Below are 13547 nucleotides of genomic sequence, written 5' to 3' on the forward strand. Positions count from 1 at the left end.
ACCTTTTATGAATGCCTGGCAGTTTATCCACTTAATATTTTTTTATGGTCAGGATCAGTAAATAACTTAGAGCTTTGACTGTATCCAAGAAAGAACTGTTTTTCAAATTGTTGGAGGACAAGCTTATTTTGCATGAGTCCTTATTTCACAGTTCTTTGCTGGAAGAGAGTTGATGTTTAAAGTTGGTGGATATTCTGGAGCCTACTTGAATAGCTACATCATCTAATGTGGGTAACATAACTGGCAAATATTTATTCACTGATAACTGTGTGCCTATACATCCAATATTATGGTCTAGTTGGAAAAACATAATTATAAATATTAAATAATAGTTACCACAGAATTTGAGTATGAGTTACTGGAGTAAAGGAGTGCTTCAAAGAGAAGTAGACGAGAGGTAGAAAGGAAGGGAAGGCATAAACCAGCAGTTCTCTAAGTCCTGCCTAGTGACACAGGGGTCTCTACGACCATTTTAGAGATCTGCAAGGTCAAAACTATATTCGTAATAGTACTCAGAGGTTAATGTCTTTATTCTCATTCTCCCACAAGGGTACAGTGGAGTTTTCTAGGGGTCACATGATACATGGTGAGACAGATTGAATGCAGAAGTAGGTATGAGTATCCAGCCATCTTTTATAAAGCCAGAAATAAAATAGATTTGCAAGAACATTAAAATACCATTCTTTTCACTATTTGGGGGAATTTAGCTATTTTTCAAAAAGATACGTTATACATATTATAATAGATTTTTTAATTGTTATTTTTAATGAATAAGTAAATAAAGTTTATCAGTTTTAATATGATACACTAAATATCAATAGATATAGCTCCTTGGGGATTCTCAGTAAAATTTAAAGGATAATGGGGTCTGAAGACAAAAATGATCAAGAATTGAGTGTTACAGCCACATATTATAATGCAAATTTTTAAAAGGAAAGTTGTGACAAGGCGTTTTATTAACTTTAGATATTGAAGTTAATGTCAGTTCTGTGAATGACAGTAGTATATTGCATATTGATAAAATTAGACACAAAGTATTTTGAAGTCATTTTGTGCTTTAGGATCTAAAATACTGTGTGAAATAATTATCATGAAAGTGGTTTTCCCAGGGCGAGGCCTATCCAGATGTGTTGACCCCTGCAACTTCCCCAAATGGGGAAAACTCAGCTGGATAATTTGTGGTAGTGAAGGACTGTGTTCATACTTTCCCTTGGAAAAAAGAAAGTAAAAGAAAAGAAAATACTGCATGAAAAGGAGAAAAAAAATGGTCTCTGTTAGTTTGTGAATTAGCAAAACTCACCTCTTTCTCCAGGCTTCCCAGGTGGCACTAGTGGTAAAGAACCCATCTGCCAGTGTAGGTAGCCGTAAGAGAATCAGGTTTAAACCCTGAGTTGGGAAGATCCCCTGGAGAAGGGCATGGCAACCCACTCCATTATTCTTGCCCAGAAAATCCCATGGACAGAGGAACCTGGCAGAGTGCAGTCTATAGGGTCACAGAGTTGGGTACAACTGAGCATGCTTGCACACAACTGAGCACGCACGCACAACCACCTCTTTCCCCAACCACTTTGCTGCCACCTAGTTTGAGAGCCATTGGCATGAGCAAAAGTGCAGAAGTGGGAATGAATACTGTGGGGTCTACTCAGAATAAAAATTTCCATTAGATGTAGTAGGAAATGAAATAGGCAGAGTAAGATCAGACCATGATGAAATCGTGAGATAGGCAGTAGGTAGTCATTGAAGGTTCTTAAGCAGAGCACTAGCATGTGGGACTAGTTTGAGAAGCTCAGAGGAACAGTGGTTGGCAGCTGGGTGAGAGTCTACCAAGAGCAGGTGGTCTTGAGAACAGGAAACCAGGAAAGAAGGCATCATGTGTCTTTTTAAAGCCTTTCTTTGGTTGTAACTGTTAACGCTTGTCTCAAGGGGATGGCAGAATAGTATTGTTCTCTGAGAAAATGGATAAACATTGAACTTAAGGTTTTGATTGGAAAAATGGAATTATCAGTGAATTGCCTTGAGTTTTTTCAGTTTTCTAAAAGGAGCAGTGAGATTTATTCTTGAGAAAAACGTGGTGTAAAGTTTGATTTTCAGTTATGTGTCAGTCAGAACACTGCTGAGATCATCCTTTCATTAAAGAAAACGTTTACTCTGGCGCCCTCTTCTGGATGTTGTGTCAGTTCAGTTCAGTACAGTCGCTCAGTCGTGTCCGACTCTGCAATGTTGTGTGATTCCCTAAATAATTCTAAACGTGGTCAGTTAGTGAAGGCTGAATTGCCACTGAAATACAGAAATCCCGTTACAGGGGAAAAAAGGGAATAAAGGTAAAATGCATAAATAAATGAAACCAAGTTGAAGAATATACAAACAAATATGTTCCCAATTTTTTATTTTTAAAATTTCTAACCTATAGAAAAGTGCAGGGAACAACCATATATCTTTTATGTAGGTTCATCAGTTGTTAACATTTTGTAATAATTCCTCTCTCTCTCTCCACACACACACACACATACACACACACCATATGCCTGTGCACTCATGTCAGAATGACGTTTAAAGTGAACAGTAATTCACTATCATGAATATAGCTCCTATTTAAATTTTTCAGATTTCAAAAATACCTTTTATAGCTGTTTGTTCTTTTATTATTTGCTTTTAAAATTGGGTCAAAGTTAATCTAGTCTAATCTGTCCCTGTTTTTGTTTTTCATGACATGAAAATTTTATGGGTACCAAAATTGAATCAGCAATTTAAAAACTCCCAACAAACAAAAGCCCGGGGCCAGATGGCTTCACTAGTGAATTCTACCAAAAATTTAGAGAAGAGTTAACACCTATCCTTCTGACACTATTCTAAAAAATTGTAGAGAAAGGAACATTTTTTTAACTCATTCTGTGAGGACACCATCTCCCCGATACCAAAACCAGACAAAATATCACAAAAAAGAAAATTACAGGCCAGTAATACTGATGACATAAATGCAGAAATCCTCAAAAAAAATCATTATCAAAGCAAATCCAACAGTACATTAAAAGGATCATACATCATGATCAAATGGGACTTATCCCAGGGATGCAAGGATTTTTCAGTATCCACAGGTCAGTCAGTGTGATATATCACATTAACAACTTGAGGAATAAAAATCATATGATCATCTCAATAGATGCAGAAAAAGTTTTTGATAAAATTCAGCATCCATTTATGATAAAAAACACTCTCTAGAAAGTGGGCATAGAGGGAGCGTACGTCAACATAATAAAGGCCATATATGACACACCCACAAATAACATTATATTCACTGGTGAAAACTGAAAGCAGTTCCTCCAAGATTAGGAACAAGACAAGAATGCCCACTCTTGCCACTTTGGTACCACCTGCAGCAGTCAGAGAGTGAAACGAAACATCAGCCCAAATTGGAAAAGAAGCAAAACTGTCTCTGTTTGCAGATGACATGATAGTCTTCGTAGAAAATCCTAAAGATGGTACTAGAAAAATACTAGAGCTCATATTGATGACTGTGGTAAAGCTGAAGGATACAAAATCAATATACAGAAATCTGTTGCTTTCCCACAGACTAACATTGAAATGTCAGAAAGGAAAACTAAGAAAACAATGTCATTTACCATTGCATCAAAAAGAAAATGCCTAGGGATGAAGCTACCTACAGATGTACAGGACCCATATTGGAAAACTATAGGACAGGGAGGAAAGAAGTTGAAGACAACACATGAAACATATGATGTGTCTACCATGTTCTTGGATTGGAAGAATTAATATTGTTCAAAGGACCATATTACCCAAGGCAATCTGTAGATTCAGTGCAATCCCTAGCAAAATACTAATGGCATTTTTCACAAAACTAGAACAAAGAGTTTAAAAATTTGTATGGAAACATAGAAGACCCCCAATAGCCAAAACGATCTTGAGAAAGAATAATTAAGCTGGAGGAATCACACTCACTGACTTCAGACTGTACCATAATTACTACAAAGGTATAGTAATGAATACTCTACTGGCACAAAAACGGGCAGGTAGATGAACAGAGTGGAGAGCCCAGAGGTAAACCCATGCCCTTACATTTAATCTACAACGAAGGAGGCAAGAGTATACAGTGGAGAAAAGACAGTCTCTTCAGTAAGTGTGCTGGGAAAACTGAGCAGCTAAAGAGAGAACGAAATAAAAGAACGAAATACCATTCTCTAACACCATGCTGCTAAGTCACTTCAGTCGTGTCCGACTCTGTGCGACCTCACAGACGGCAGCCCATCAGGCTCCCCCGTCCCTGGGATTCTCCAGGCAAGAACACTGGAGTGGGTAGCCATTTCCTTCTCCAATGCATGAAAGTGAAAAAGTGAAAGTGAAGTCGCTCAGTCGTGTCCGACTCTTAGCGACCCCATGGACTGCAGCCCACCAGGCTCCTCCGTCCATTGGATTCTCCAGGCAAGAGTACCGGAGTGGGTCGCTATTGCCCTCTCCATAATCAAAAGTAAACCCCAGATGGACTGAGAACCTAAATGTAAGAACATTTCCTAAAGGGAAAAACAGGCAGAACACTCGAACGTAAATCATAGTATCATCTTTTCGGATCCATCTCTAGAGTAATGGAATTAAAAACAAAAGTAAACGATTGGGACCTAATTAAACTTAAAAGGTTTTGCACAGCAAAGGGAAACCATACACAAAATGAAAAGACAGCCTACAGGATGGGGGAAAATATTTGCAAACAATGTGACCGACAAGGAATTAATTTCCAAAAATAAATAAACAGCTCATACAGCTTAATACGGAAAAACAAAACAAAAAACAGCTCAATCAAAACATAGGCAGAAGACATAAATAAGCATTTCTCCAAAGAATACATATAGATAGCCAACAGGCACATGTAAAGATACTCAATATTACTAATTATTAGGAAAATGCAAATCAAAACTATGATGAAGTATCACCTCACACCAGTCAGATTGAGCATAATCAAAAAGTCTACAAGTAATAAATGCTAGAGAGGATGCAGAGATAAAGGAACCCCCCTACCCTGTTGTTGGGAAATGTATCAATAAATTGCTTCAGTCAGAATGGAGAACAGGCACTTTTCAAACTGCTGCATTTATACTGGTCTCCAGGGCGAGTGAGTCTGCATGTGAGCCCTTTAAGAGAGAGATCTCAGTTCTCTACAGCCCTTTGGTCCAGGGTCCAAGCCAGAACCTTCTGGGGGTTCATCTCTTCCACTGCAGGTCCCAAGGCTTGCGGGACCCAGTGAGGGGCATGAACCCCTCCCTCCTCAGGGAGAAGCTCTGCATGGTTGACATCCCTCCGGACCGTGGATCACTGCTCCGCGGTGGGGTTTTAGTAAGCCCACTCCTTGCCTCTCCTGCTTGTCCCAGGGTGGCCCTTTTATCATTTATCGTGAAGGTGCTGGTCAGTGAGTTTTCAGGTCTTTTCTAGAGGAAAGTGTTCTGAATGTTGATTTGGTGTGGGAGGTGAGTTCCAGATCTTCCCACACTGCCATCTGGGACCACCCCTGGCCTTTATGTTCTGTTTTCTCCTTATCTTACTTATCTGTGGTGTCAGGGTAATGCTGGGCTCATAAAATGAGCTTGGGAGGTTCCCTCCTCCTCAGTTTTTTAGAAGAGTTTGAAAAGGATTGGCATTAATTCCTTTAATGTTTGATAGAACTCCCCAGTGAGACCATCTGGGCCCAGGCTTTTCTTTGTTGAGGGGCTTTGGGGTACAATTCAGTCTCCTTGTTATTGGTCTGTTCAGATTTTCCGTTCCTTCATCACTCAGTGTTGGTAGGGATATTATCTTCTATTGATGTTGACATCACTCTCCCCTTATACTTTCTTTTTTGTAAATATTTACTAATTTACCTGGCTGTGCCAGGCCTTAGTTATGGCGTGGGCTCTTTCATCTTCTGTGTGGCTTGTGGGATCCTTCAGTTGCGGCATGCAGGATTTTTTTTTTTTCCTTAGTTGCGGCATGCGGGATCTAGTTCCCTGACCAGGGAGCTCGGAGTCTTATCCCCTGGGACCACCAGGGAAGTCCCTCCCCCTCATACCTTCTTATCTAGAGACTGCAGTTGTCTTCTGACTTTCTCTGCCTCTTCTTCAGCCAGCCCCATTTGATTCTTTCTTCAAGATACTGCTAGAGTGATCTTCAAAGAAATACATATATGGCCATGCTACTCCCTACCAAAGGTTTTCCAGTATTTCCCCATTCCTTATTATTTCCCTTCCTTTTCTCTCCCTTTCATCCTAGTTATAGCCCTCATCCTCTGAGTATGTCTGCGTAGATGTTGGGAGAGCTCATTAAGCAAATTGATTTTAATGGAAAAATAACAGTCATCTCAAAAATAAACTACTACGAATTTCAGCATTGTGGGAAAAAGAACTCTGGGACATGACTCTTGCATCATCGGTTTAGCCTCACTGTATTTCAACGAGGCAAAGCTGAAGTGAGGGCTGTGGGGTAGGGGTCATAGTGACTCCAGGTTGATGCAGAGTGGTGAGGTTGGCTTCAGTTGTGGGTGAAGTTCCTCTATCACGCGGGCTTTGCTGCGCCACTGGGATGGCACATTTGAATGCTGCATGTGCATAGTGGGCTTGTCTGGTAGCCCAGGTGATAAACAATCTGCTTGCAATGCGGGAAGCCTGGGTTTGGCCCCTGGGTCGGGAAAATCCGCTGGAGAAGGGAATGGCAGTCATCTTGCCTGGAGAATTCCACGGACAGAGAAGCCTGGTGGGCTACAGTCCATGGGGTTGCAAAGAGCTGGACATGACTGAGCGACTCACACTTTAATTTTCATGTATAGTTTGCTACATGGTAATTAGGCTTTAGTGGTAAGCACTTCACACTAGTGTTTAAAATCGGACATAATTTTCTCCTCATAGGTTAGTTCTCTAGCATTTATAATCAGCGTCTCCACTTTTCCCTTATGTCATGTATCTCAGAAGACAGAAGTCCTGGATTCAGTTTCCCAAAGCTGAGATTTAACTCTCATTTTCTACTTCTTTTTTTATTTTACAAGCCTGGACCCAGCTCAGAAGTCAAAAGCAGCTAGTCACAGGCCAGATAAAACATGTGAATTTTGTTTAGCCTACAGTTCCTTATAAAAATGTAAAATTAGCTTCCAGTGTGTAGACATTAAGAAATTGCATGTAACATCTAGATCTCTCCAGCTTCTTTTGAAAATTTACAGGTTTTGGCAATAGTGGGCTTTTTTTCTTCAGTTCCAACATGCTAACCATTGGCCCTCTTGGGCATGAATTTGGCCTGAACTCACAGGTCAGCCAAAAGCTCTGTTAAGGATATTCTAGCCCCACAGTATTCTAGCTGATCCCAAGGCTAAAGCATTTGAGTCTGTGACTCTTGGGTCACTTCATTCACAAAACACATATCGTGCATCCATTGTGCCTAGCACTGTACTGAGCCATTTATATAGGCTCTCTTCAAAACTGTTGGTTTCATCTTATAGATGCAGAAATGGAGGTTCAGAAAGTCAAACAGGAATTACACTACTGGGAAGTGGCAGAGCCAGATTTGACCCAGGTGATGCTTCACGCTCTGTGCTTACCGTGTCCATCATCATCACCTACTTTAAAAGGCCCATCCTTTCCTTGCTTGCAGCAATTCAACATGTGACTTTTGCTTATAGCAAAATTTTAAAAATGACAAACCTATAAATTATCACAACATGGAAATATGGCAGTTTACATACATTTCTGTTTGTCACTGTGTTCTCCATTGATTGCAGTACTTCATACATTCTATAACAAGAGTTACTACTATGTCAGTTCACAATTGCATTCTTTGGCATTTCCATATGGGCATGATACCCCAACATTTTTCTAGATTCCATGTAACCTGCAGATTTGACCATTTTTAAAAACTGTTAATATCATTTAAATAGAACGAAGGAACAACAGAATTATTAATTCCTCTGAAACAGAAAGCTTTACTCAAAGTTAGTATTTTTCTGAAATGACTGAAGTCTGCCCTTTAGGAACAATATTCAGAGCCTATTTAAAAGGTGTACATTTAAAACCAAGCTATTACAGAAAGTTTAAAACAAATGTAAAGACACAGGATGGCTTCTGAACTCAGTTTTTCAGTGACATTACCTATCTTGCAGGGTGATCATGTGAAAAACGACTACTGAGCAGAAATACAAAGGATGAAAGTAGAAAACAACAACACACAATAAAAACAAGATACAATCGAAGACTAAAACCCTGGGGTCAGCCAAATGAGTTCCCTGGTACACCTTGAATTGCAGAATGATTGAAATTGCCTTATCTCCTCACTTGTGAAACAGAACATAATCACTGTGTTGCAAAGTGTCCCTGATAAATAGTAGCTGGTGAATAAATCTTCTCATTCCCAACAATTTTAACATAGGAGGATGGTTTTTATGTTTTTCTGTATCATGATCGAGTCCTATGAACAGGATCAATTAAGTTTATCTGTTGCTGTCTGGGGACAGTAATAGTGTTTATATGCAAGTTTATGACATGTAAAACCACATAAGGAAGGTTTTTTTAAAAAGATGTAATTTCAGTTAATTTTTTTTAAGAAAAATTTGTTAAAACACTTTCATTTTGTCAAAAAAGCATTTGATGTTGATAGTGTGGGAGGCTATGCAATATGTAGGATCAGGAAGTATATGGGTAATTCATGAATCTCCTGCTTAATTTTGTTGTGAACCTAAAACTACCCTGAAAAAGTATACAGCTTACCTTGCCTTTAGGTTACTTTCCTCACGGGTTACATAGGTGGGTGGAGAACTTAGTCAGTCAATTTGTTGTTGCTTAGTTGCTGTGTTATGTCTGACTCTGTGACCCCATAGACTGCAGCAGGCCAGGCTTCCCTGTCTTTGACTGTCTGCTGGAGTTTGCTCATATTCATATCCATTGAATCTGTGATGTTATCTAACCATAGCATAAGTCAATATATTGAGGCAAATGGAAGCCAGGTTTCTTACTGTCCAGAAAAGGAGTTACAGATGTGGAAAGAGGGAAGTCTCGAATGAATCTGGGTAGTGGTAGACGGAAATTGAAAACTGGTATGAACTTATGGTTTTTGTGTGTGTGTGTGTGTATTTTGCATATGTATGCATAAAACTATATAATCTAGCTTTGTCTACCAAGAGGGCGTGGGAGCAGTGACACCCCAGAGCAATGAGCATATCTAGCACCGTTTTTTATCGGTGGAGTCAGGGCTCTGGAAAAATGCTGATCCCAAGGCTGAAGCAAACACACAAGATGGGCTGAAAGTATAGAAGTGGTCAGAGAATAATGGGTGGCTTGTCAGTCCAGAGAGAAGCTAAGCTCTGAGAGGCTCCCAATAGCTAAATGTGACAATTTGAGTAAATCTGTGATGACAATAATGACTTCTGTCTCACTGAATAGGAATCCACAAACCCATTTTGATATGTGAGTAATAAAGAAGAGGTCTTCCTTATAGCAAAATGTCCATTAATAAATATATGGGGCTTCCCTGGTGGCTCAGCCAGTAAAGAATCTGCCTGCAAAGCAGGAGACCTGGGATCAGTCCCTGGGTTGGGAAGATCCCCTGGAGAAGGGATAGGCTATTACCCACTCCAGTATTCTTGCCTGGGAAATCCTATGGACAGAGGAGCTTGGTGGGCTACAGTCCATGAGGTCATAAGAGTTGGACACAACACACACACACACACACACACACACACACACACACACAATACAGGTGTGCAGGAACCAGAAAATCAGTGTTTGGCAACCAACCAAAGTAATAATTCAGATAAGACAGCTAAGAGCAAAGAGCTAAAGTTGGATAAATAGCAATGTATTTATTTAGTCTCAAAGTATCACCTCTACAAAATAATATAAAGGTAGATATTAATTATAAAGGGCAAGAGTACTGTGGTGAAGCCTATCAGATCATCCAGTTTACATCAACAGCAAGGAGACAAACTGACCTTGTATGCCTCCTGATACGAGACACTGAAAAGAACACGGCCTGCATCACCTCTGAGATATTCCTGTCACAGATACTCACTCTGAACTGAAGCATGCGGAAGCACTGAATGGAAACTGAACAACTTTTACAAAACAATAAATTAAGGTGTGAAGGTCAAGGAAGAAGGAATAGTTCTGGATTGACTGCGACTCAAGAAGCATATCTAAAAACAAAGCTGATCTTGGTTCGGATCCTTTTGTTATAGAGGATATAACTAGACCGCTGCAAAACCTGAGTGGGTGGGGCTTTTGAGAGTGAATGGTATATGTGAGTGCTTTGTGGTATTCTTAGGACTCTTTTTTAAGAATGGAATTATTCCAAAATAAATAAAAGTAACAACCTTTGTTCAAAAACTTTTATTTACTATAAAGACAAAACACCAAAATAGGTACAAATACTATAAAATTGGTTCAATGGGGTAAAAATTTTAATTAAAATATCTTTGATATATTTAAAATAACAAAGAATACATTTAAGCCAAATTTTCTTAACCCAGAGATTCTTTTTTTGTAACATTTGCTTACACAGTAAGGTGCTAATAGAAGTTAGCCCTTAAGCCCTGGAAGTCTTAGGAATCATAGTCATACAGCAAATATAATTTCATTGTGAAAGTGAACTTTGGTAGAAGAAAAATCTATAGGACACCTGAGGTAGTAGAAACTGGGATAAACAGCAGTAGACGTTATTTACAACTTGAGTACCAAATAACATTAAGAACACAAAAATAATTACACATTACAATTTTCAGTCCAGCTTTGATCCAAAGAAAATAAGAATATTACATCACATTTGCATTGAAAACAAAACAAAAAAACAAAACACCACAATTACCAGCAAGCTGAGGGAACTGCAAACAAACTCAAACAATGGATTTTGACATCTAGAGGCAGTTTGAGTTTGAAATGTGGTGGGCATGGTGGTCTACAAAGTAATACTGATTAGCTGAGGTTCCTCAGTTTATACAGTTTACATCTCTGTCAGACACAGTATTAATCTGACCAACGATCTTCCAGTACATAAAATGGCAAGAGTGCATCCTTTAAAGCTTGCACATGAGAGACTTGGAAACAATCTTACTAGAACTGTGAGAATTCTAAAGTAGTCAAAAAAAAAGGAAACACAACACATTTAGAGCTACCAAACTTCACATTTCAGTACTATTTTTAACTCTTCAAATATTGCCAATCTTCCAACCAAAGGAATGTAAAATTTCACTAAGAAACACATTCATTTATATAAAAAAAACTGCCCTGTAAACTTATCTTGTAACTTATTTTACTTCCAATTTGTGTTGTACATTTAAAATGTACTCTCTGTATAGCTTATTTAGTTTATCCTGAGTCTTTGAGAATAACCAATTCTATTTAACTCTGCAACAATTCAACTGGCTTCTGAAGAGTTAAAACTTAACATCTCAAAAAGTTGTATTAAATACTTAAATCAGTACTTGATTTAAAAAACTCACAGAAAAAGGGTAAAGGAGCTGCCATTTTCCTTCAGGATTCCATGCATCTGAATTCAGTTCAGATAAAAACCATTAGAGAACTGTGCAAAATCCAACGAATTAGTGTGTAAATGAAATTTCAAAGTCACTTTTCTTTCTGAAAATATTTTCCAAGTTTGAAGCAAATTTATTGTTTGGACCTGTTTGTAGTTGCATAATTAAATTAATTTTTCTTTAGGTATCTCAGCCAGGCCTACTGTAAAGAGATGATACATGGTGGAAGGAAAATAGCAGTTAACATTATCAGTGGTGATGATGAATGACGGATTATTACATACAGAGTAAGACCTAAATGGTGTGAAGTTTCCTACTAAAGAAACATAATTATAAAATTCAAATACATTTCAAGGTCATCTTGATCTTGGTTGTGAGCTGCATCACAGAGAACATTTGATTTTCACTTAATTTATATTTAACCTGCATGAGAAGAGCAGTGACTGACTCAATGAAGGTAGTATTTTATCATATTCCAATTTTAAAAACAAAGTTTTAAAATCTGTATTTTAAAAAATTCTTGCAACAGCAAGATATTTAATAAACTCTAGTTCACATCTAGTTCTACTTTTTTTGTGTGTGGTTTGAAAAGGTCACCTTTCCCTGAATATTAAACAAAAATGAAGGTGAAATGAAAGTATAGAACCGTAATTTCCAAAAACGAAATGAATGGGCCAACAGTAAAATGCACAATGAACCACAACTGCCCAGGCATTAAAAAAAAAAAAGTCAATTGTGGGTCATAAAGAAGTTGTCAACTTTTCAAAAATATATTTATTTACTGCTACTTATAGCATATTCTGACCTAAAAGAGGCAGATACTGACTGTTTGCCAGTGACCAAAAAAAAAGAACAGAACTGCAGAACCCCCTGCTTGTGATCACGATATGAAATGGAAGAATAATTGAAACATTAAAACAGATCCTGAGCCCCTCAGCTGCTAATATTGCTGAAAAAGTGCTCCAAAAAATTATGCTCTGTTAATTAGTCATGCAGACTTCACTGCTTTCCTGTTTACTAAGGGCCAGTTCTTTGAAAGGCACGGTTTACAGTTTCTGCACAAATTGTGGACTTTTGCATACTAAGCTTAGGTACAGATCATGATTTGTCAATCACATACTTAGGTAAGGGTTCCCCACTGATCTTGTTCATAGCTGTTCAGTGGCATGAAGGCCAGCAGATCATCAACGTGGTTCCCCACAAAAGTTCTTTTCTCTTGTTGAGCATCCTGTCTCTGTAACAGTTTATTTGTATAATTGGCTACCACGTAGTACGGAAGACTGGATGCTTCAGTAGCTCTCTCGATGGAGGTCTGTCCTGAGGTTGAAGTTCTAAACAACGAAGAGCCACATCTCGTAAACCAGGAGACAAATGTGAAGGAATTGATGGAGCAGTAGTTGCACTGGCAATCTGTAAGAGAAAACACTACAGTGTTAAAGCGCTCCAGAACTAGAGCTTGTGATACACAAGTACTCGTGCATATATTTCAATACCTGTGCCTCCTATACAGAAGAATTAAAACAGAAGTGGGTGGACTTTTTCCTAACAAGGTGTCTATGGTAAAACTCCTGAATCTGACCAAATACTTCCTGATGAGATGGGAGTTGCAGTCCTCTTTACGGTCTCAAAGGAACAAGGCCAAGGTGCATCAAAAGGATTAGGCAGGTATTCACTCAAATCAATTCTGCTTTCCTCGTATTCTCCAAAATGGTTGTCCTCTTTGCTTCATTGCACTTTTCCTGTGTTTTTTTGTTTGTTTGTTTGTTTTAGCACAGACAGCTATTCAGAGTAAGACTATACCTAGCCAGTCAATTGACTACATCAGAAACACAACTGCACTGATTTTTTCTCCCCAGGGGACTGAGGAAATTTTTCAAGAATGGGGAGACCTGGAGGAGGTTACAGCAGGTGAGAGGTGCTGGCAGTCAGCTCAGAGGACTCACACTAGCCACTCAGCAAGAGAGGTGATTGTGGCTTAAGTGCTTTACTCAGGCCCAGAAGCAATTCTGTTTATCCTCATAAGGTGACAGGAATAATTCATGAAGTAGGTGTTATTATT

The 13547-nt window shown here is 38.7% G+C and overlaps 1 protein-coding gene, 1 long non-coding RNA gene and 1 pseudogene across 3 annotated transcripts in view; 2 read left to right on the forward strand and 1 right to left on the reverse strand.

Moving 5' to 3' along the window:
- LOC113879248 overlaps positions 1–13547 on the forward strand; it is a 66752-nt gene that overhangs the window by 6813 nt on the left and 46392 nt on the right. The window lies entirely within an intron of this gene.
- Positions 1070–1213, forward strand: LOC113879280 (annotated as a pseudogene).
- MAP3K1 (mitogen-activated protein kinase kinase kinase 1) overlaps positions 11316–13547 on the reverse strand; it is a 76282-nt gene continuing 74050 nt past the window's right edge. For both annotated transcript variants that reach the window (XM_027520559.1, XM_027520560.1), the window contains exon 20: positions 11316–12898. In XM_027520559.1, coding sequence (XP_027376360.1) covers positions 12749–12898 — 150 coding nt within the window. In that variant the 3' untranslated portion in view covers positions 11316–12748. The remainder of the gene's footprint in view (positions 12899–13547) is intronic.

Source organism: Bos indicus x Bos taurus, chromosome 20, assembly GCF_003369695.1.
Source record: "Bos indicus x Bos taurus breed Angus x Brahman F1 hybrid chromosome 20, Bos_hybrid_MaternalHap_v2.0, whole genome shotgun sequence".
Lineage (NCBI taxonomy): Eukaryota > Metazoa > Chordata > Mammalia > Artiodactyla > Bovidae > Bos > Bos indicus x Bos taurus.